Source organism: Vulpes lagopus, chromosome 3 (genome assembly GCF_018345385.1).
Source record: "Vulpes lagopus strain Blue_001 chromosome 3, ASM1834538v1, whole genome shotgun sequence".
In the NCBI taxonomy this organism is placed as follows: domain Eukaryota; kingdom Metazoa; phylum Chordata; class Mammalia; order Carnivora; family Canidae; genus Vulpes; species Vulpes lagopus.
The window spans coordinates 67,462,960-67,486,253 of record NC_054826.1 but is presented as its reverse complement, the minus strand read 5'-3'; the positions used below and the strand labels follow the sequence as shown (position 1 = coordinate 67,486,253).

At 56.4% G+C, this 23,294-nt stretch overlaps 1 protein-coding gene across 21 annotated transcripts in view; it reads left to right on the top strand.

Moving 5' to 3' along the window:
- Positions 1–23,294, top strand: part of COL13A1 (collagen type XIII alpha 1 chain) — a 149,077-nt gene that overhangs the window by 93,431 nt on the left and 32,352 nt on the right. For 9 of the 21 annotated variants that reach the window (XM_041749342.1, XM_041749333.1, XM_041749332.1 and 6 more), the window contains 11 exons: positions 104–169; positions 3,776–3,883; positions 6,507–6,533; positions 7,353–7,388; positions 16,484–16,528; positions 17,401–17,433; positions 18,140–18,166; positions 18,777–18,839; positions 20,631–20,684; positions 21,504–21,590; positions 23,114–23,167. In XM_041749342.1, coding sequence (XP_041605276.1) covers positions 104–169; positions 3,776–3,883; positions 6,507–6,533; positions 7,353–7,388; positions 16,484–16,528; positions 17,401–17,433; positions 18,140–18,166; positions 18,777–18,839; positions 20,631–20,684; positions 21,504–21,590; positions 23,114–23,167 — 600 coding nt within the window. The remainder of the gene's footprint in view (positions 1–103; positions 170–3,775; positions 3,884–6,506; positions 6,534–7,352; positions 7,389–16,483; positions 16,529–17,400; positions 17,434–18,139; positions 18,167–18,776; positions 18,840–20,630; positions 20,685–21,503; positions 21,591–23,113; positions 23,168–23,294) is intronic. The other 12 variants (XM_041749345.1, XM_041749339.1, XM_041749346.1 and 9 more) reach the window with 3 other exon arrangements.

Sequence of the window (23,294 nt, the reverse complement as noted above, 5' to 3'; positions counted from 1 at the left end):
CCCACTTGGCCACCCTGCCTTCCTGGCGACATTCGGCATCCTTCTGAGCATCTGCGATCTTTGGCCTTTGCCCTCTGGCCTTCCAACTCATCTTTCTCCTCAGCTGCTGCCTCTCCTCAATTCTGTGCGACTGGCTCCACCCCCAGTCATAAAAAGACGGACCTTCCAGGTAGACACCGTCCTTTTGTCGGGACCACGCGTGGCTTCCCCGGGGGCTTGGCAGGGCTCCGGGCCCCGGCAGGCCAGCTGGGGCTGGAGACAAAGCCAGCACCTCACTCTACTTCAGTTCGATTCAATTAGACAAAACTGGCCCCGTGAATGGCACAGATGTGGAAACACACGAGGCCCGAGCCCAGGAGGTCCCCCCACTGGCACATACCGCGGCTCCCCAGAGCCATCAGCAGCAACAACAGCGCAGGGTGCAGCCACGGTGCTACGGGTCTCACAGGGCCGAGCTCGCCTCATTCCTCTGACCACTTTATGGCTTAGGCACAATCATGCTCATTTCGCAGGTGAGAAAGGCAAGGTTCAGAGACACCCAGTCGGTTGCCCGAGGTCACACACCCAGTACATTGCAGAGCACCCAGCTTCTGTGACTCTCATTAGCTGCAGGGTTGGGAGCAAATTGCCTAACCTCTCTGTGTCTCCGCTTTTTCATTTGTCAAATGGGGACATTAAGGGTCCCTGCTGCGAAGTGTGTGCAAAGCACTTGGGATAACTCCTGCTATTATTAAAGTGAGGCTCAGAGGAGTGAATTTGTGCCCAAGGTCACACAAGCAGCGAGAGGCAGAATGGGAACCCGGCAACCAGGTCTTCAGAGCCCACATTTGTGGTCTTCTCCATTGGACTACACCCTTTATATTTAGAAATGGATTGCTTAGCACTTGATCACTTGTAATCTGAGTTTGAGGAGCGAGGGAATTTGCTGAGGGAATGTAGCCCACAACCAACAGGTGTAATCGTTGTGAGCAACTGCTTCCTTCTCCCTGCCTTACGAACCCAAGGAGGCTAGGGTAGGGCCAGGTTACAAAGAACAGAAAACAAGAGACCGCAGAGCCAGGGACCCAGGCACAGGCATTGCAGCTTGATTCTGGGCTGGGCAGCCCACGGCCGCCACTTACACCCCAGCCTTCGTCACGCTGTGCGGGAGTTAGGTGACCCCCAGGGCCGAGGGGATGCTGGAAGGGGCAGGGCTCCGAGGCTCTCTGAAAGCCCGACGGCAGGGCCCGGAGCCACCATCTGGCCACACTCAGGAGTCAGGAGCCCAGGGGCCAGCGGTTCAGGCACCTGATTGAACAAGGCTGAAGAATCACTCCAATTAACAGCTAAAAATACAGAGGGCCACGTGACGCGTGTGCCACCCGAGCCTGCATATCCCATTACAGCAGCCAAATCCTCGAGAGCCTCCATGTGCTCCCAAGGCTTACTCCAGGCACGGCTCTTCAGGGGCCCCACCGGCAGCTCAGAGAAGCACCAGCACCCCCCTGTGACCCCCCTACCTGTGTCAGACCCCATTCCAGAAGAGCTGCCCTTGCCCTCACACTGGCCGTTCACCTCAGCCCCCAGGAGCCACCTCCTGGCCTTAGTTACGTTAGATGCTGTTCGTTAAGCCTCGCTGGGCTCCAGGCGCTGCGGTAAGAATGCCACATGGATTATCTGGTGTCATGTGACACCGGCCAGCGGGCGGTGCAGGTGCCATCATAATCATGCCCACCTTACGGATGAAGAAATCGAGAGGGTGCCCAGGATCCCATCCAAGCCACTGCACGTCACTGTCTTCCTTTTCAAGGGCAGGGCGTGGGAGCGCCAGAACTTTCTGTGCTGCCCTGACCTGGTTTCCAAAGTAGAGAGGGAAGCATAGGGGCCCCTTCCCCACCCGCCGTGGATCGTGCCTGGAGAAAAGGGTTTTTCTGCGGTCACCCATCACAGGACGTAAAAAGGCCTGCCCATTTCCTATCAATAAAGTGATATTGATTTTACAGGCTCTGTAAGGTGCTTAAACACTGGCCTAACATTTGCTGAAAGAGGAAACTATATGAAATATGATGTACTTAGCAGATGGTGTTGGAGGCCATTTCCAAAATGCAGAAAGTTGGACAGTGAGTAGTTTTTTCTGGGGGCTTATTTGGAACGAGTAGGAACAGTGTGGAGTTCCGGGTTTGGGACCTGGCTCCCCACAAATTCTCCACGTGACCTCAGTCAGGGAGCTCACCTTCTCTGAGCCCGTTTTCTCTTCTGTGAAATGGGACTCGTGACCCAGGCAGCCCCTGCCTCCTCCACCACGGGCACCCTGTGCCCTCCCTCGGGTGGCTTCTCAGAGGGTACGGCAGGATGAAGCCCGGGCCCCAGCATGACCATGCTGGGTGCCATCTGGGCGAGGATGTCCTGGCCCAGGGAGGCTCAGGCAGCAGCTGCTGGAACCCGACAGTTCTCGTTCTGAGGTTGCCCACCCCTGTTTCTCCTTATCTTTTCCTCCCGTGGGGTTGCAGCAGGCATCCTCAGCCCCCCCGTTCCTACAGACGGTAGGAGGGTAACAGAGGGTCACTGGGAGCACACCGAGAAGGCTGGCCGGCTTGCAGCTCCGGCCGCCCGTGTCCCCCCACATCCCAGCCCGGAGCTCACATGCCTGCCAGGTGGTTCTGCCTCAGTCTGTCTGCAGGTATGGGCCTCTTCTCATAGGAGCTGAGCCCAGACAGTCCCCGGAGAGGTCACTTAGAAAGTAACATGACAGCTTTGGTCCAGATCTAGGATGACTCCGGTTGGCCCCCGGCCCCACAATGTGGGTCACATGGACCAGGCTCTCTCCTCTTCCTGAGGGAACACGATGCCACCCCTAGCTCTCTGGGCCCTCGGCCCATCCTGGACAGGCACGGTGGGTGACAGGAGCTGGGCTCAGAGCAGCTGCCTGAGGAGTGGGGGCAGGGCACAAGAATGCTAATGGGGACCCCCGACAGGCATACAGCCCTTTATAGTTCCCAAAACTCAATCAGCTCAGGGTTGCCAACTCAATTGTCGTTGGAGGCCAAGCACAGATGACGTAAGTGACAGAAGCAGGCGGCCTACAGAGAGGATGGGGAAGCGGGGAGTCAGCCTGCCTCTGTCACTTACGGGGGGGGGGGGGGGTGGCCCCCGCCAGAATGCAGGCCTCGAGTGCCAGGGCTCCCAGTGTGACATCAGAAGCCCCCAGTCCAAATGTTTTTACACAAGAGCTCTTGCCCAGTTGTCTAGTGAGCCAGACCAACTTCTGTGGCCTCTGACCCAAGGGCCTCCTTTGACACTCGGGGCCAGAGAATCAGACAGCAAAATGCTGCGGCTGGAAATAGGGGACCGCTGCTCTCACTCAAAGCCTGGGAGGCCCGGCCCAGAGAGAGGATGTGACTGGCCACGCGGAGGGAGGGGCCGAGACAGGCCAGGCTGAGGACCACGTGGACTGGACCCCGGCCATCTGACCAGGCCCAGAGCATGCCCACAGTCGGGCAGGGTCACCTTGCTCACTCCTCTACCCCTGCCCCCTGCAGGGTTCTTGCTCTAGGGCCAGCTGCTTGTGCAGCAGGTCCTCCCTGGACCCTTCCTCTCGGGGGCCTCATGTCTTGGCCGTCTCCTTGCTGCCACTGGTCCCTGCATGCAGTCACCACCACAGCATCATCACCATCACGCCACACCGCCTTCCCACTAGAGCCCCTGATGGGGCCTTCACTGGGTGCATGGCACTGGGGTGGGAGCCGCTCCCCAGCCCTGGGGCTCTCCCTCTAACTCTCGTTTTCGCCAACATCAGGGTGAACAGGGCCAGGCCGGTATCCAAGGCCCACCAGGGCCACCAGGCCCCCCTGGACCAAGCGGACCTCTGGGGTACCCGGGACTGCCAGGGCCCATGGGGCCACCCGTAAGTTTTCCCTTTCTCTTTCTACCACCTCCTCTCCCAAGAGTTATCCAAAAATTCTCTGGCATGGTGTGGCTCCTGCAAGAAGCTACCAGGCCCCGTTCACCTGTTATGCTCTGGTTCTGAAAACCCAGCTTCTGGGGCCAGGCCTCAAGTCCAGTCATTGCCTTTCAGAGGCCGCCCCATTCTCAGCCTCAGCAGAAAGGAGCTCGGAAAGAACGTTCCCAGGGCCCGCCCTTTGATGGGTGTCCCCTGACCCCTGAGCTGGAGGAGAACCTGAGCTGGGGGCAGTGGGTTCTGAGGCAGATAGCAAGGGCACACCTGACCATCTGGCATCCTAACGAACATGCCTTTGCTGCTGTATGTGCGCCTTACAGTCTTGGGCCGCCTTCCAGACAATCTGCATGTCTAGTAAGCCAGGGAGATACCACATTAAGCCTGAGGATCGGACGGCTACTGTGGGCCAAGGGGGCCGACAGGCGCCCCCTCCAGGCAAGACCACACTCAGGCAATAGTAGGTCAGGTCGGGTGTCCACTAAGCCATCGGGTTTCCAAGCTCTGGCCAAGCCCACGCTCTCGGCCTACTTGGTGCAACAGAGCAGGGGAATCACTCAGCAGGCACCTGGACCTCTTTGCCGAAAATGGGTTCTATCAGTCTTAGAGCCAAGACCAATGTCCTATGTTCCTGAAGGGACAGGGTTAAGGGGGAAGTCTGTTTAATAGTGTTTATTTCACTGGGCTGAAAAAAAAAAACTATTTTTCTTTTTTTTAAGATTTTATTTATTTATTCATAAGAGACAAAAAGAGAGAGGCAGAGACACAGGCAGAGGGAGAAGCAGGCTCCCTCGGGGGAGCCCGAAGCGGGATTCAGTCTCAGGATCCTGGGATCATGACCTGAGCCAAAGGCAGACACTGAGCCACACAGGCGCCCCCTGTTTTTCTTTCTTAGGACAAAAGCATCATCCACACATTATGAAAAATTTGGAACACAGACAAAGAAAAAGCTTTAAATTGTCTGTTTTGCCATATCCAGAGTTCACCATCATTAACATTTTGGAGGGCCCCCTTCCATTTTTCTCCTTAGACACATCCACATGTAAACATCTTCCAGGTTGGTAACAGTCTGAATAAGGTAACAGGTTGTGTCCCGTAATGTTTTTCACTCAACACCATAAACCACACCCTTTCCTAGAGCAGGAGTCTCCCGTGGTGTGGATTGTAGGGCTGCTGGGCCCATTTACAAGTAGGTAATGAGTTCCCTTCTGTCATATGAACGTAGATGTTTGTGTGCATCTCTGATGCCTTCACTGCAGTAGATTCCCAGAGGTGGAATGGCCAGGTCAGCGATGTCACTGCCAGGCAGCCCTCCATGAGGATGGCCACCTTCCAGGTCACTCGGCCTCGCACCTGGGCCCATCAGCTGCTCCAGCTGCCTATGCTGAGGCTCGGTGCAGGGACCCTCCAGGCTGGCCCACAGCTCTGGCCACCCGGGGCACCCAGCTTGGCAGCTCAGCTTGGTGTGAAACCTGACTTGCCAGCCCTCCTGCCTAGCTTGACCCCCGTGATAGATGTTAACTATCGCTGTGTCGTGGGATCCCAGGAGGAAGATTAGTCTCACTTCCATGGGTTTGTAGATGGGAAAGTGGAAAACCTGAAAGGAAGTGAAATTTAGGGAATGAAACCAAACCAAACCAAGAGAACCAAAAAAACTCCTCAAAATCCACTTCTTTGAGGACCCTTACCACCCAGACATGTTGGGTTCCCACACACTGAACCCAAGCCAGGTGGTTTTCTTTGTTAGGTTGTTTATTTTTTTTTTTTTTAATTAACTTTTATTGGTGTTTAATTTACCAACATACAGAAAAACACCCAGTGCTCATCCCGTCAAGTGTCCACCTCAGTGCCCGTCACCCATTCCCCTCCAACACCCGCCCTCCTCCCCTTCCACCACCCCTAGTTCGTTTGTTAGGTTGTTTATAAAGAAAACAACCAGCAAGCATGTTTTGAAGCCGACTGAAACAGCCCAGACTTGGGCATCTTGCTTTTCTCCTGCCCATGTTTGCTGCCCAGACCTCTGCCCCAGACCACGGTGGAGCCAGCCTGCTCTGGCCTCTCCCTTGAGCTCCCGCAGGCCCTGAGCCACCCCCACCCCTGCCCCCAATCCCCCCACCATGGCTGAGTGCTGTGGTCGCAGCACCCTGGGCCGAAGGAGACAGAAGGCTCCCTGGAAGGCTGGCAGGGCCAAAGGCAAAACCAGCGCTCTGCTGAGCAAGGTCGGCTTCCCAGGGAGGGGTCCCAATCAGGAGGTGGGAGGGTGGGGACCCAGACCAAACCACACTGTCAGTTTAACAGGCTGCCGCTGACCTATTTTCCAGCGGGTGAGCACAGCAGAGATGCCCACAGCGCCTGCATGGCTCCAGAGGGAGCTGTGAGCCTGTTGTCCCCACATGTCCTCAGCAGATTTCAGATACCGTTCCAGAATCTTCTAGATCTCGGCTCTAGCATATCCAGAACTCATTATAGCTACTCGAGCACTCCTCTGCCCCCAGCCTCCACAGTAAACACGCCTAACCACACTGTTTGCCAGAACTTTCCATTTCCACTCACCTTCTTCTTGCCTCCACAGGGCTTACCTGGGCCTCCTGGACCAAAGGTGAGGGCCCTTCGGGTGATGCGCTGCATGGGCGGGAGAGCTGTCTGCGGAAGGAGGGGAGACAGCACTGCAGGCTACTGGATGAGATGCTGAGAGTGACCTCAGTGAGAGATGGGTCACATTTGACTCACTTCCAAAGTGCCATTGTCCTCTGGGGAACCACCTGGGTCCCCCAGAGATTGCACTTTGGTGTCCCCAGGCACACTTCCATATGACCAGTATGGAAGCCATGGTCCCATCCTCCAAGGAGCTTAAGGTCTGGTTGGAGACTCCAGGTTGATGCCCAAGACACTGTCACAACATCTCAATGAAAGGGTGTATCATACAGAGTCAGAGCTAGAAGGGCGACCTTTGGGATCATCTGGTCTCTTGTGAGACCTTGTTTGTAAGCCCACCGTGTTAAACTGACTGTCTCTCTGAAGCTGGGGGCCCTGAGGCCCTGGGGACACAAAGTGGCAAAGCACTGACCCTACCCAACCATTTTATACATGTGGAGACTGAGAGCCCTCAGGAAGAGTGACTTGTCCAGGCTCAACAGAGAGTCATTGATGGAATCAAAACCAACATTCGGGTCTCCTGGGCCCCTGCCAAGTTGACCCTGTCCACCTCCCTCTGCCTCTGCAAGCTGGGGACTTGTTCTGAAGAGAATGGTCTCTGCTGGCCACATAGGAAGCAGAGCTATTGTTCCAGGGAGGGCCGGAAGTCGGGGGGATTTGCAGTCATTGAGAAGAAGAGGAATGGCGATGTGAGGGGAAGAGTGTGAGCCAAAATTTGGCATTTGGAAAATCCCACTAATGGTCTTCTCTTTGTTCCCCCCAGGGAGACCCAGGAATCCAGGGCTACCACGGCCGGAAGGTAAGCAGGAAGGGGAGGGGAGGACCCTACCCCCCAGTAGTAACCCACATGGGGCTTCACCACAGTGCATACAGGGTCAGGACTTGGTCATGCACATGTATTTTTGCACACACACTTGCCCAGTGTGAGCCTCACATTTGTGAGGTTGGCCGGACAAGAGTTCATGTCTCCACTTGAGGAAGGAGAAGGCTCAGAGGGGCAGGGCTTTAGGCAATCAGGGGCCCAGTCAGACCTCAGAACCAGGTGAGTCTCCTACCACCAACCTGGGTCGCTATATCTATACTGAGGCAGGCCAGGTTGTCACTGGCCCCCCGAGGGCCTGGTAAATGGGAGCAGATTACCAGGCCCCACCCTAGGCAGAGGTCCATGCTAAGCACGGTGAGGGATTCGGAGGTAGGGATCCCAGGCCTGCTTTCTGGCAACTCACGGTCCAGAGAGACAGATTCCTATGAAGGCAGATCGTGCTAAACTCTCATCACAAAGTATCGTGTGAATATGGGTGGCAGAGGGTAAACAGATTAATTCCAGGTTGGGAGGAGTTTGGGAAGTCTTCTGGGAGAAGACAACCTGTGAGCTCAATCCTGGCAAATGGGTGGGTGTATCAGTTATCTAAAGCTGTGTAACAAACCATCCCAAACTTCCCGGCTTAAAATGAGGATTTATTTCCATTCTGGTTCTGTGGATGGGCCATCCAGGAGTGCTGCTACTCTCCTCTGGACTCACTCGTGCAGTTGCATTAGATGACAGATGGAGAAGCCTCCAGATGTTGGGTGGCTGGTGCAGGCTGTGGGCTGGGTGGCTCTGTTCTCTACAACATGGCCCTCTCAGTGCCCCCCAGTAGGCTATACAGGGTTTCCTACAGTGTGGTAGGCCCAGGGCAATGTTCAAACCTGCCAAGTCTGAGTGCACAGGAGCTTTTCCAGAGTGGTCATGGGCATCATGCTTTCTGATGTCCTATCGGTCAAAACAAGTCACATGGCCAAGTCATGCACGTCAGTGGGGGGAGGGGAGGGGACTCAGCCTCCCCTTCTTGAAGGAGGAATAGCAAAACATTAGTGGCCTTTGCCAAGCCACCACTGTGGTCCTTCAACCAGCAAATCTGAGGGGACCTGGCCTTTCAGACAGGGAAACAGTGTGAGCAAAGCCCAGAGGTGGTCATTACAGTAACAGTAACATGCAAATCATCTCAACAGTAGTCACCACTTACTAAATGCCTACCGTGTCCCGGGCTGTCCTTCGATGTGACCGAGCTGTGGGGCTGTGGGGCCGGTACTGTTCTCCTATTCAACAATTGAGGAACTTGAGGCTTGCCTAAAGTCTCGAGGCTCTTAAGTGGCAGAGCAGGAACTCAAGCCCAGGCCTGGGTCCCAGGACCACCCACTGCAGGGAGCCTGTGCAGACCTCCAGACCCCAGCACCAGGAGAAGAAAGGAAGCAGGAAGGAAAGGGAGGACAAGAAGGGGGAGGGATTTGGGAAAGGGAGAGATTGCTCCAGAGAAGCACTCTATAATCCAGGGCTGCCATCACCGCATTGTTTTATGGGTGCTTGGGGAGTGAATGGCAAGCCCGGAGAGACCTTTAATTAGTCCTGCATAAACTGAGAAGTTTGTATGGTGTCAGGAAGTGGAAATTATAGCCTTTGCGGTTGCTTCCATCCACGCATACAGACTCAAAATTTACTGCCTCCTGGTGCAGTGCAGGCGCAGAGGTTCCCCCAGTGGCTGGCCACCCTACTGTGGTGGGCATCTGCATTCGAGGGCCAACTGGAAATCTGGTTCATCCAGAAAGGAGCTTAGGGGCCTGTTGTCCTGAGGATGGGAGGCCTCAGCTTGAGGCTGGGGTGTCATGTGACTCTCCGGAGGCTACAAGTACCCGTCCCACTGTCCCAGCCCCCCTGGAGCTGTGGATGTCTTGAGCCAGTGACCGCTATATGCAGGCAAACGTTTGCTTCCCATCGGAGCTCTGAGATAGAGGCTCATGCCCAGGGGCAAGTGCAGCAATACTTCTCATCTCTGGTTCAGCCAAAGTTCACTCACTCCCGGTCCCACCTGGTCCTTACCACGCCCCATTAGAGCTCATTATCCCCCTGGTACAGATGAGAAGTTCAGAGAAGTTAATGCTTTGCCCAACTTTGTACAGCTGGCGAATGATCATGCTGGAACTGGAAGCCAGGTCTCGAAAGCCCAAGCCCAGAGGCCAGTCTTCTTGTCCAAGCACAGAAGTGAGCGTCTACTCAGAGGGTCTCAGCCCAGCCTGAGCTAACTGTGCACAGACCACCCTCTCTGTGCCTTGGCCAGGATGTGGGGGCCTGTCTCCCAAGCTCCTTCTCTGTCCGTCAGTTCTTTTTCTCTCGCCTCCTCTCTCTGCTCGGGATGGGGCACTGGGGTGGGGAGAGCTAGAGACAGCTGGAGGCTGGGCAGATGGGTTTGCCCCCACCCCAGCACCCAGGGAGGAGGGAGGGCTGGCGGTGAGGACACCAAGCTGGGACAGAAGCCATGGGACCGTCGCCTGTGTTTAGGGTGTAAGGGGAGCTCATGGGCTAACCAACAGACCCTCCACATCTGCTTCAATTGCTCTGTCCCAGCGACTTGATACACATACAGGGAGGCCTTTCTTTCAGCATCGGTGGAATTTAACTCTTAGCAAAGATGTTTCCTGGCCTGCAAAGTTTGCTAATGATTAGTTCCGTCCATCACCACCCCCACCCCCGGGCAGCTGGACCAAGCCTAGCATCCTCTCAAAGGCCAGCCAGGCCAGCAGGAGCTTCTTCTCTAGATCCTTAGGATCAAATCCTGGTGGGACCAGCAGGCCCCATGCCGCCCCCCAGCCCTGCTTGGGACCAGCCCTTCTGCCTAGACACTGCAAGTAGTGTTGCTCACCCATGTGGTACCAATTTGATCCAAATTTATGGCCACCGATCTACTTTAAATATGTTGTAAGATGCAAAGTGTGTTTAAAACATTACAACCTTGGCTCTCTTTCAAGGGGATGGATGGGTATTGTCAGACTATATGTGGATCACAAAACCTGGTGAGAGCTTATCTCCAAGCGTGTCGGAGCTGGTCCATCTGACATGGCAGCGGGGGGTGCATTGACGCACGGGCGGTCTGGGTGGTAAGGCTTGGGGTTCGCATGAAGGACCGTGACTGAAGCACACAGTCCCTTCCCGCAGGCTGGGGACTATGCGTTTTCAGGCCAGGGGAGGCAGGATGTGAGAGCCTCACGCCAGAGCTGCTTATAGCTGCGGTTACTTCTGCGGTTACTTACTGGAGGCTATGGGGCTCCCAGGGGAGAAGGTCAGATGGGCCCTAAGGTCAGATGTCTAGGGCACCAGGGTGAGGGCAAGAGGACCAGAAGCTTGCCCACCCAGCCCAAGTAGGCCCTCCTGACTCTACGGCCATGCCGGTCCTTCTCACCCCTCCCCAATCCTTCTACAAAGGGGCATGATCATTCCTAACCCTAATTTACAGATGAGTAAACTGAGGCCCAGAGAGGTGAGTCCAGGAAGTAGCAAAACCAAATCCTTACCCCCAAGGGACTTTACTCCGTGGGCCTTATGAGCAAGGAGAAGGGGCAGATGCCATCATTTCCGATTTCCGGGAGGCCTCTCCTCCCCTAGAAAGAAAGAAGGTGGAAGCTGAGCTGATGTTCCTGAGAGAAAAGAGGCTGCAGCTGGATTTGGGCCTTTCTCAGAGCTTCCTAGCCTCTCTGCGAGCAGACCTTGGGGTCCTTGATGCATTTCAGTCAAGGAATCTGGAAAGTGGAGTGTTTTGTTCATTGGCACTGATCCCCCAAATTATTCCCCCAAGGAGTTTGCATAGTCCCGTGACTTCCATTAAAGGCAGAAGAAGACAGCCTGAATCAGGCCCCCACCACTGCCATTCCTGAGGCCCCCGTACCCCTCTGGCTCTCAGAGGGCCTGAGGAACCCCAAGCTGCACGCAGCATTCACGTGCATGCAGCAGAGCGCTCCATGCAGACGGAAGCCATAGATGCAGGAGCCTTCTGGGGTGCGGACGGCACTTTCTTTCAAAACCATGAAATCCCACCGGGGACATGCAGACCATTTCAATTAAAGCAGATCAGGGATCTGAGACATGGGCCTCAGATCGGAGGCCTCGTGGGGGCTGAGAGTCTCACCCCGCCGGCCTCCAGCCCCCAGCTTGTGCTCTCTGGGCCCTGTTTCTCCCACACTCCAAAGCCCACGGATTAATTAGAGCTGACTTTTCTTTTTGGAGCTAACTACAAAATCAACCGATCTCAAATCGAGATTACAAGCCAGCCGCCCTTCCAAAGCCCCGGCCTTCGATGGGGCGCCTGACCCCGGTAATTCCCCAGATTACTTCCTGCCGGTCCTAATTACCAGAGGACCTGGCATCTCCCTGGTTCCAGTCCTCTCCTGTCTGAAGCTGGCTAGGGCAGCGAGGAAGGAAATGAGCTGCCTTTTCCTGGAAGGGAGTCCTAGGAACCCTTTAGGGCAGAAGGAGACGTGAGTCCGCCTTGCCTGCTTTCCCAGCCCAGGGAAGGGCCCTGGTCCAGGCAGAGGCCAGAGCCGCCCGCTGGCCTCCCCCTGCAGCCCTGGGCGCCCAGCTCTCAGACAGGCCTTCCTCCTCCCTGCAGAGAACAAAGGGTCTGTGTGTGGAGCTGCTTCATCCGGGCCCTCCCCTGGTGCAGGGCTGCAGTGGGAGCTCCACACGAGGGAGGTCCATTCATCTCCCCACACTCCCCTGGCCTGACCCCTGCTTAGCTGGGGAGCTGACCTTGAAGCCCCCCACCTCCCTCCAGACTATGTCTTCTTGCCAAGTCCCTGCCCTGCTCATTCAACAAACAGTAAATCACCAATTAAGAGGCCACTCCTGCAAGACAGGAGTGTGGCCATTTTGTGCTCCAAGGAGCTGGCTTTCATCCTGTGGTCTTGGTAAGCGGTGGGTCCCTCCACGGAAGTGGGGACCAGAATAGCCAATGTACTGAGGCCGCAAGGCGCTCCTGTGCCAGGCTCAGCTGGAGAGGCCCCGGCATGGTACAAGTCAGGACTGGGAGGGGCCTTCCAGGTCATGGGAGGCAGCCCCCTCCCTACCCACCTGTGCTCACCCAGTGCTCTCTGAGCCACAATGACTGGAATCTACCCCTTCCTGGCCAGCAGTGAGGCACAGGTTCTTGGCAGCCTCTTGGCTAAAGAGCCAGGCTCCTCGGTGGTGGGATATCCCGGCCTGGGGTCGCCGGCTTGATTCCACTGCAGCCTGTGCCAGCCATGCTCTGTGCACCTGCGCGGTGCTCAGTGCCCACCTCCCCAGCTGCAGAGTGGCCCAGATAGCATCACTGGGGGCCCACTGGGGGAGCCCCAGAGTCCTACTGGGAGGATAAGGAAAGGCAAAGATAGAGGGGAAAAATAGGAGACCTCAGACTTGGACTGACTAGGAGAACGCCCTCTGTACCTAAGACGAAGACACTTGCCAGTTAGTGAATCTAAATTCAGCACAATTCCAAACTTAGACCTTTCTTTTTAAGATTTTATTTATGTATTCATGAGAGACAGACAGAGGAGAGACATAGGCAGAGGGAGAAGCAGAGTCCCCTTGGAGTAGGGAGCCTGATGCAGGACTCAATGCTAGGACCCCAGGATCACGCCCTGATCCGAAGGCAGACAGTCAACCACTGAGCCACCCAGGTGCCCCTCCAAACTTAAACCTTTTAAACAGGAACACTTTTAAGAAGGGAAATGTGGAAAAAGGAGCCTGTACATATGCCCTCACAAAGACAAACCGAGGGGAACCTGTACGAACAGAAGTATCATGGACCCCCTTTTAGCAATAGCCACCAGAAAGCCCCTTCTCGCTCCCTGCAGACAGGTGCCCTTGCCCACGGCCACCCTCAAGTCCTTGACAATGACTCTGCTCCGTCTCACCTCACAAATCCAGGCATCGGCGCTTCCTGGCGTAGAACCAGGCCGGTCCCCAGGTCAGAGGTCAGGCTGGGGTAAGCCCAGCCTGATGAGAGTGGAATGAGCCTGCAGAGTGGGGTCAGCCTGGGGCACCCCTGCTTCCTGCCCGACAGAGGGCTGGGAGTGACGGAGGCCTGGGATGGGATCAAGAGAGCCTGGGTCATCTGCAGAATTAAGAGACTTGACCCAGAGGGCAAGGAAAGGGCAAAGGTCAGCCACACTAACGAGGAGGGCTGCCTGCTTAGGAGGCTCCAAGGGGCCCCGATTTCCCTGGGGCGGGTAGTTTTGTCTTTACACACAAGCCAGCGGCCCGGACTGAGGACAACCCCAATTAGCGGGGAAACCCTCACTCCCGGGGTTCGCTCTGCACCGCTCCTGCTGAGACTGGAGACAGAAGCCCAGAGATGGGGCTCCAGCAGACTCCACCAACCCCCTTTGCTAAAGCATCTGTGGCCATCCCTCGGCGGGGGGGGGGGGAAGCAGAGACCCACTGAGACCCCCTCCTACACCAGCATTTTCCCCACAAGCTCAACTCCCACCTCAGTGGCCTCGCTCTGGAGCTGCCCACAGACCCAGGGGCTCTGACCTCTCTTCCCACTAAAGGCCTCAGGTAGGCGGGGCTGGGGGTGGCTGGAGAGAGGGTCGGAGCAGAGGTCTCTCATCTGGGTGGGTGGGAGGTCTCTGGTCTCCCACCCAGAGAGGGAAAGAGGCTTACCTAGGGTCACAGGGCCTTTCCTGACTCCCAGCCAGGTCCCCCAGCTGGAGGCGAGAAGAGGAAGGCGGGGCACTGAGAGAAGGCTAAGGGGAAGAGGAAGGGCCAGGCTGAGCTCCCCCCTGCACCCCCCACCCCAGGGGACTCTGTCCTCGGGGCTAAGTCAGTTGGGTTGGGCCAGCTGGAATGGTAGCAGGAGATCCTGGTCCTCTGAAGGAGAGAGTGGCCCTCAGCTGGCACCTCTGAGGAGGGGGCTCTAACGGATCCCCTACACTGGCCAGACTTCTGCCGAGGTCCTGTGGCACCCTCTGCTGGCCACAGAGAGACCTGGGCTGGCAGGCGGAGCCCTGCCCAGCAACTTCCTCCTGGCACAGGGCACGCTTGTGGTTAAAGACTCAGTCTGCCCAAGAGCTGCCCTCCTATGCTGATCCCTTCACCCTCGTGGGGCACGGACCTGAGGGCCCTCCAGCAGAGAGGGGCTTTAGAATCAGCCCCTCTGATGCTTGGGATCGGCTTAGAGAAATGGGTACTTGGGCTTTGGCAAAGACCTGTGTTCAAATCCCTGCTCTGCATGACTTTGGCCGTTGTACCTGGCCCCTCTGAGCCAGTTTGTTCGCCTGTGAAACAGGGATAAAATCCATGGCCACATTGGAGAGGAGTCTTGGAGACTGAATAGAGGAGAGATGTAAAAGCTTTAGCCCTGTGCCAGGCCCCTGGCAGACACAGTAAATGGCCTATAAGAGGCATTTCCCAGAATTTGGCGGTTGGGCCAGATCTCAGGCCCCGACTTATCTGCTGCGCTCACTTCCTGAGGGCGGCTCCACTAACCTTGCCTGTGGCTCAGGGGTCCTGGTGGGCCAGGGTGAGGAAGGGCTCTTGTGTTTGGAGCTAAAGCTTCTGGGCCTTTTGCAGAATTAAGAGACAGCCCAAGGAGGATGGAGGTGAACCATCCCAGGCAGGCATTAGTTCATGCCTGCAGATCACAAATGCCAAGTGGTCCCTGCTGTGCCCCAGAACCAGCACTGGGTTATGGAGCACAGCAAAAGGCTTCACAGAGGGGATGGTATTTGACCAGGGCCCCCCACAATGAACAGGGTGTTGAGTTGAGGGAACATCAGAAAGGCATAGAATTCTGGGGCACCTGCGTGGCCCAGTGGGTCAAGCATCCAACTCTTGGTTTCAGTTCAGCTCGTGATCTGAGGGTCGTGAGGTCCAGCTCCCCATCAGGGCGTGGAGCCTACTTGAGATTTTTTTCTCCCTTTCCCTCTGCCCTCCATCAAAAAGCACAATCATCCTGAAAATGAGTGGTGTTTCCAGGGAAACAGGGAATAGGTATCAGGATGTGAGGAGATGAGGCTGGGAAGGAAGCGAGGACGGAATGCCTGGCCCCCTTTCTAGAGTCAACGCCAAGGAGAGGCTGTTTTGAAATAAGGGAGTGTTATTGTCCGGCCTGGGGAGCTTACCCAGGTGCCAGCGTGGAGACCCAGTCATGGAGGAGAGAGGTTGGGAGAAGTTCCAGCTTTGGCCAGCAGAAGGGTGGATAGGACTTCCCATAAGATGGCAGAGAAGGGATGAGGACAGCGGAAAAGATGCAGGCCGGGTGGGACCTGTCTCCCCCTCTGCCTGTGAGCCTGTGGCAACTGCAGCCTGGCCTGAGGCCACCTCTCTTGGGTCCTGAGTGGGGAGGCCGGTCTGGGACACGGTCTGTCAGGACCCCACGTTGCCAACCCCAGCCTTCAGATGCCTTCAGAGGCCTTCAGATGCTGGGAGCTGCAGCAGCGGATGGCAGCCACCTGTCGCTGCAGGGCATTTAGAGCCCTGGCTGGGGCTTATCTGGGGTTCAGCTCATGGAGACGGGGGGGGGGGGCTGCCCTCCTTCCTCTCCTGCGCACCACCCCCTTCTCTGACACAGTAGGTTAGTCTGGACTTGTCTTGACCTCCATTTGTCACCAGCTGTCCTTCCTGAGCTCACACCTCTGCCCCACAGATTTGGCATTTTCACGAGGAGGTAAAAGAGGTCAAGGAGAAAGATGGGACACTGCTGAGGTTGAGAGCAAAGCCCACAAAGTCCTGAAGCCACAGCTGTCTCGGTACCTCTGGATGAGTTCCAGGCAGCGCCCTGCCTCCACCCCTCACCCCCCACCCCACAAAGCACAGGCTGGCCTTCTGCCACATAGGGCCAAGACCCACATGCCCTCAGAAGGAGTTAGATCCAAGGAAGCTGGGAGGAAGAGGAGCCCAGATGAAGAGGGAGGGGGGCAATCTGCCCTGTGGCCCCACCAGCAGGTACCACTAGAGCAAAGCTACTGGAGTGAAAATGGAGCAAGAGGTGCTAGGTGGCAATGAGAAGGAGGGGTGCACAGCTGAGCAGTCACGTGCACCCAGGCCAAGGCCTCGGGCAAGTAGGGTCCTCTTCTCAGCGTTTCTTTTCTTTCTTCCTTCAGGGAGAACGAGGCATGCCAGGGATGCCGGGCAAACAAGGAGCGAAGGTACCTGCCCCTCACCCATCCCCCGCAGCCCCTTCCTGAGCCCCAGCCAAGTTCTGGAAGTCCAGCTCCTTCTCCTTCCCATGTCGCTGCGAAACCATGAAGACAGGGCACACATTTCCTCCCCCCCACCCCTCTCCCCGTGCCGTGCCAGCCTGCTCTTCCAGGCAGGGGTGCTTCTGTCTGGCTCACAAGCGACACTCACCGGCGCCCCCCTGGTGGCCAGACCTCCTCCTCCTGGGCACCTCTGGGTCATCAAATAGTTTCTCCAGTAAAGCCCAGCTCTGGCTGCAGTCCCCTGCGGGGAGTAGGGACTCCCTACAAATCACCTCCGCTTGGGATTTATTAAGTGGTGCGTTTGGCAGCCTCAAAGTGGTTGGTTTGAGCTCAAGATGTGAAAATGGGGTTCACTCCCAGCTGCTCCCTAGTGCATGAGGGCACAAGTCCGGAGAATTCTCTATAAGAAGAATCCCACCTGCACACCCAGAAGTCAGCCATCTCCCATTCTCCCTGTCCACGCGGCTCTCCCTTCCACCCCCTTCCCTTCCCATCTCCTCCTCCACCTTTCCTATCCCACTGAAGCCCTCCCCACATTGCACCCCAGAGATGCACCCCCACCTGGACATGCATGGGCTCCCCGACAGGAGGGCCTGGATGCTGAGGAGGTGGGCAGGGAGCCTGAGGGACTCACCTGTGCTGCTCAGAGCCTCTTCCTTCCTCGAGTCCCACGCTTCCTGTGCCAGACTCAGCCACCCACCTTTGCTGAGGGATTGCACCTCACATCCCCTTAAGGGGAGCCTGGGACCCTGGCCGCTCCCTCTGGTGCTTTGCCCCAACTGCACAAAGTCGCCATGCCTTTTTCTTCTCTTGTCCAGGGAGCTCCTGGAATTGCTGTGGCCGGGATGAAGGTTAGTGGAACGTTATCACTCAACACATTAGGGGCAGGATAGGAGGAAGGGGAGAGGAAGACAGAGTTGGGGCTTCAGGGACTCAGTGGGGTGACCACTGGACCAAGGAGGGACAGGATTCAGAAACCTTCCTCTTAAGGCAACACTGATGCCATTATGCACAACTTGAACAAGAGACATTTAACTAAGCCTCGCAGAGTAAGTAGGAAAGGTTTACGAGCCTCAACGAAAGGGCTCACCACCCTGCCAGTGTGCAAGGGAACCCAACCCTTTCCTTTATGCATCAGAATTCGGCAGCTCTGTGCTTGCAAAGCTCCCAAGAAGAGAGCAGGAGTCCTGCCCCTGAACCCCACCCTAATTGCCCATTTGGTTGGCAGGCAGATGGGTGAGGACCCCCAGAAGCACAAATGTAGATCTCCCGCAGGTCCGTGGACAGGGGCCACTGTGTCCAAAGCAGATGGCCATTCCTTCCTCTCCCTCCTTGTGGGGTGCCTCACTGGCCCTCACCCTTGCCATATCCCTCACTATAGGGAATTGAGGCCCAGAGGCCTCCTCTGGCCTGGGACCTGAGGCCTAGGCAGAGGGAAGCCCTGGGCTGGCCAGATGCTTCACCTACCCCGTGAGGACCTTTGCTCATTTACTCCTGCACTGGCTCTTACTCCCTCTCCCTCACCTCTTTATCTGAGTTTTCTTTTTTTCCACACAGGGTGAGCCAGGGACCCCAGGAGCCAAGGTACGATACAGAGGGAGTGTTCTGGGCTACACGGAGCATCATGCATGGGGTGGAGGTGGCAGTGGCTGCTGTTGTTATGCTCTCCATCCCCCTGAGGCTAGCTCGGAGCTGGGGACCTGACTGAGCAGAGGAGGGCCCACGCAGGCAGGGCTTGCTTGTCAGGAATGCCTTCCCCTCTCCGGATCCTGGCCTGGAGCTCGGTCAGTTTGCCTGCACACCAGCTCCAGCACGTAACTGTTGCCGCCTGTGCCTGCAGGGCTCTCTCTCTTGTCTAGTTTTATAAGGGATGTCACATGAAAAAAGTTTCCATGCCAACTATGTTTGGGAAATACAGAGATAAAAATATTTCACAGGGTTGTCCCCACCCCCCACCCCCCACTGCAGGCCTTTTTAGAGCTTTTAAGATGCTCTGTGTACATTGGGAAGCTCTAAAACTGTTATCTCTGGCACAGCATTTTCAAACTACTTGACTAGAGCATCCTTTTTTTAAGAGGAACATTTCATGGGGCCAGTATTCTGGAAATGCTGGTTTACAATCACTGTCCACCGTACCCTTCACCACCACCACCCCTAATCCTCTTATCAGTGACTCTCTCTTCTTACCCCAAAGGGAGACCCAGGAGCAGCAGGGAAGCCGGGGCCCCCAGGTTTGCCAGGAAAGAAGGGTCAAAGGGTAGGATACTGTGTCTCTGATTGTGTGTCCCCTTCATACGGGCCTCTGCTGATCCTCCCACCCCCTGCCCTACCCCCAAGGTTGGAGTGCCGCCTGCAGTGTGTCCCTGGGAAGGGGGGAGTGCAGAGATGGCCTAGCTCTGGAGCACACCCTCCCTCCTCGGAAGCATTGCTTTCCAGGAGGAAAGAGCAGCAGAAGGAAGGCCTTCCTTCCCTCCATCCCCACTCCCTGGGGGCCTCTGTAGGGCAGCACCTGCATCCCTTCCCTTTAGAGTTGGCCTGTTTCAGGGCATGCCCAGCTAAGGCACAGCCCAGGCACAGCAGGCACAGTCCAGGCACAGCCCAGGCAGGCCTGCTGGGGCCCCAGGACCCACTTCCCTCCAGTCACCTGGGCCTCCCCTAGCTTCCTCCCCTCCCTTGACGAGCTTCAGGCTATTTTGTCATTCAGCTTCTACCCAAGGGCAGGTGGCAAGGGGATGACACTTAAAGACCTGGTGTGGCACCATCTGTGTCTCCAGGTGGCAAATTATGCCCCAGAGCCCTCAATTTATAATATTACCTACAAGAACCAGCAGCCATCAGGCTGTAGGGAGAGGGGCTATAGCGCTGACCTGGTGGGGTACTCTTGGAGCGCTCTCCTGATATGGGACACTGTGAGTGCACATGCCATCTTCATGGTGTTGAAGATGGAGCTTCAGGAGGCTTGGGGAGCAGACCTGCCTCTAACACTTGAGGCGATGAGGGGGGCTCATAGCCACGGAGCCTCTTCATCTGTGCAGTGAGAGCAGGGCTCCATGATGCATGTCATGGGGGGGAAAGTTCTTCAGGGTAGAAGAGGATAGTTGGGGGGGGGGGGTAATTAGTTTACTGGGGCTTCCATAACAAAGGACCACAGAGGATGTGGCTCAAACAGAATCTGGAGGCTGGAAACCTGAGATCAAGGAGTGGGCAGGGTCGGTTCCTTCTGCAGGTTATGAAAGAGAAGGTGTTCCACGCCTCTCTTCTCGTGTCTGGTGGTTTGCTGGTGTCCTTGGTGCCCTGTGGCTTGTAGAACTGCCACCCCAATCTCTGCCTTCATCTTCACATGGTGTTCTCTCCGTATCCATGTCCTTGTCCAAATTTCTCCTTTATGAGGACACCAATCCTCTGGGATTAAGGGCCCACCCTACTCCAGTATGACCTCATGACCCCGCTGATTACAACTGTAATGACCTTATTTCCCAAGAAGGTCACACTCTGAGATACTGGAAGTTAGAACTTCAACATACGAATTTTGGGAGGACACAAGTTAACCCATCACAGGAAGCAAACTCCTCAAAATAGTCCTCCAAAGGAGAAGTCTAGCTAGATGGGTTTTGTCTTCCCTGGAGGCAGGGAGGAGGTAGGCAGAGACCGGGAGCCTCTAAATGCTGGACATTTGAAAAAATGAAAAGAGCAAAGCGGTTAAAAGGAAAAGCTTCCCCCAGCTACCAGCCTTCTAAACTGCTCGCCTCTCTCCAGGAGATCCCCAAAAGGAGCTAAATGCTCTTGCTGCCTCTCGCTTCGTAAATGATGAGGATATGGAAACAGAACAATGATACAGGTCCTCCCTCATCAGTGTGAAGTGGCTCAAGGAAGGAGTCGGGTGCAGGTGGGGGTCTGGGGGGAAACGGAGTCTTTCAGAAAATGGCCCACAGAGGGGCAGGAAGGCAGCAGAGAGGAAGCCAAGGCTAGATGCTGGTGGGGCTGGTGCCTTCCCAGTCGGCCTGGAGAAACCCTTCCTCACCTTGCACCATCTGCATTTCCCCCACAGGGCGAGAAGGGGGCTGCAGGCCCCCCCGGGCTACTCGGCCTCCTAGGGCAGAAGGTGGGTATTAGCAAGCTCTGAATGGTGGCTTCTATGCAAAGGCCTTGTGTTCATCTGAACCCACATTCCCGACCCTGAACATTCACATGGGCCCCAGCACTGGAGGTGTCCCTCCCAGACTAGGGGGGAAGCAGCTAGAACACAGCCGGATTAGTGTCGGGTACCACCTGGGAGGCCCAGATGGGCAAAAATGCTCATATGCAAAGACCAGTAGCTGTACCTTGTCAGCTTTCTTTGCACCAACTCTGAAAATGTGCTCCCTAGTACCTGAGTTCCATAAGACATTCCATTAAAAAAAGAGAGAAAACACTTGAGGTCAAATTAACGTGGGGAGAGCTGCATGAGGCAGGCCCCCTTACAAGGTCCCAGGGCACTTTAGCCAGGCAGAGGCTCAGAGCACCCTGCGGTGAAGGAGCCTGTCCTGCCTCATTTTACTGCACCTTCCCTAACAGTCCTTTGGCCACCAAACCCTTTTTGTCACATTTCAAATGTTCCCCACCCACTGAAGGAGGGGTTCTGTGGACACACTTTGAGAAACAGAGTCTAGACAGACCCAAGGCATGATGGGTCTCTGGTTTCAGCTCCATTCCTGTTCCCCAGCGACAGCCAGAGGTCCATTCTCTCCTCGGTGCCCATGGCCAGTGAGACTAGGCCAGGCTTCTGAGGGCCTCTGTGCCCAGCCTGGGTTGAAGAACGCTCTGCTGCCCTCACTCCTTGGAACTGGGAGGGGAGAGAAGACAGGGATCGGCCACCTCCCTCTGGAGCTAGGCAGACCAAAGTGACGGTTACTCTCCCACTCTCCCACACTTCCACCCCCAGGGAGAAAAAGGTGATGCTGGCAACTCCATTGGAGGAAGCAGAGGGGAGCCGGGCCCCCCAGGGCTCCCAGGGCCCCCAGGCCCAAAGGTGAGTTTCCCTGGGGTCTGCGCTCGAGGGGGACGCTGACTGTGGCCTTTATCTTCAGCCCATTCTTGGGGACTCTGTTCTGGGTACCTTGCCTTCTATTCTGCTCCAGATGTGTGGTTTTCCCGTGGATTCTAGAAAGGCGATTTGGGCTGAGCTCCTGATTTTAAGTGGTGACAGTTTGACTATCCAAGAGAAACAGTCAGAGGGCAGATGGATGGTCCCAATGATTCAAACAGTTACAAGGTAACCAAGTCAGGGACAGACGGCCACAGGGCCTTAGGACAGCCACAAGGCTCCCACCCAGGCTCTGAATATGAGATCAGTGATCAGCTGGGCCCCACCTGGTGCTGGCACACAGGGGAGGGGGGTTGGTAGCCGCAGGGGGTCAGCTGCCCTCACAGTCCTTAAACTGGGGGAAACTGCTGGGATGAGACGTGGGTTTCCCGAAGCAGACGCCTCCTGCGCTGCTTGGTTTTATTCCAGGAAGTGAGGAGGGCCTCCTTCTTAGCTTATAAGGAAAGGACTCGTTATATGATCGTAGACAATACACACATTCATTGTACCGACATATATCAAGGGGCTGCTGTGGGCTGGGCCCCACCGGGGCTGTGAGGCCATAGAGAACCTGCTCTCAGCTTGCTCACCAAGCAGCAGGATAAACAGGCCCACAATTCATAGTGGCAGGAGCCAGAAGGAAGCCCACAGGACGCAAGCTGACGTGGCAGCAGGGTCTTGAGCTAACCCCCACGTGCCCACCTCTCTGACCGTGGTGGGAACAGAGACTCCCTGGCTTGAGCACCAGCTTGGCCACAGGGTGGGCCTGCCAGCCGGGCTCTGGGCCATCCCCAGGGTTGGAGTCCGTCCCCGCAGGGCATGGGTACCTTGGCACATCTTGGGTCTTGATTTGGGGTTGGGGAAGCCTGGTCACTACTATCCCTGCTCCCTGGGACACAAGAGAGGAAAGCTAGAAGGCCGTTCCCAAGTGCGTGTCCTCCTTCAGGGCCACGGGCAGTGCTGAGTAAGGGGAGTATGTGCAGGGGACCTGCTACCCTCCTAGGCTTCCCGGGGCCCCTCCCTACTCGCCCAGAGCCTGCACGGTCCCCTCCGTCTCCCAGGCAGGACCTGATGAGGTGTGCCTTCCCAAGTGTTCCTGCCTCCCTGTAGCTAGGGATGGGGAGCAGTCCACACCGGGGGGGGGCCGCAACAGGGTTGGCATGTGGGTGAATCAACTGAGGAGGGCCTGGCCCTGCAGGTGAACCCCAACAAGTGGGGCAGAACACAGAGGAGGAAAGGGGCAGACAGGGAAGGCTTCCAGGAAGAGGTGAGACCCGGGCTGGGCCCACAGGTAGGTGGGAGTCAGATGAGTAGAATGAGGTGAGGTAGTAGAAGCCTGTGCAGACGAGGACGGAGACCCAAAGACACCTACCGCCCGGGATGTCAACAGCAAGGCCATTCCCCGGCCCCTCAGACAGCTGGCCAAGCTGCCCTGTGTGCCCTCAGCCCGTGTCTCTCCTCTTCCCCAGGGAGAAGCTGGTGTTGATGGCCAGGCCGGCCCCCCAGGACAGCAAGGAGACAAGGTACAGGGGCTCCCAGTTCTGAGATGAGGGTCGGCTTGGGAGTTCAAGCCGCAGCTCAGGGCGCTCAAGAGTGGTGGCCGTCCCTGCAGCTGGACCCCCAGGGCGCAGAGCTGACGGGCCATGGCTC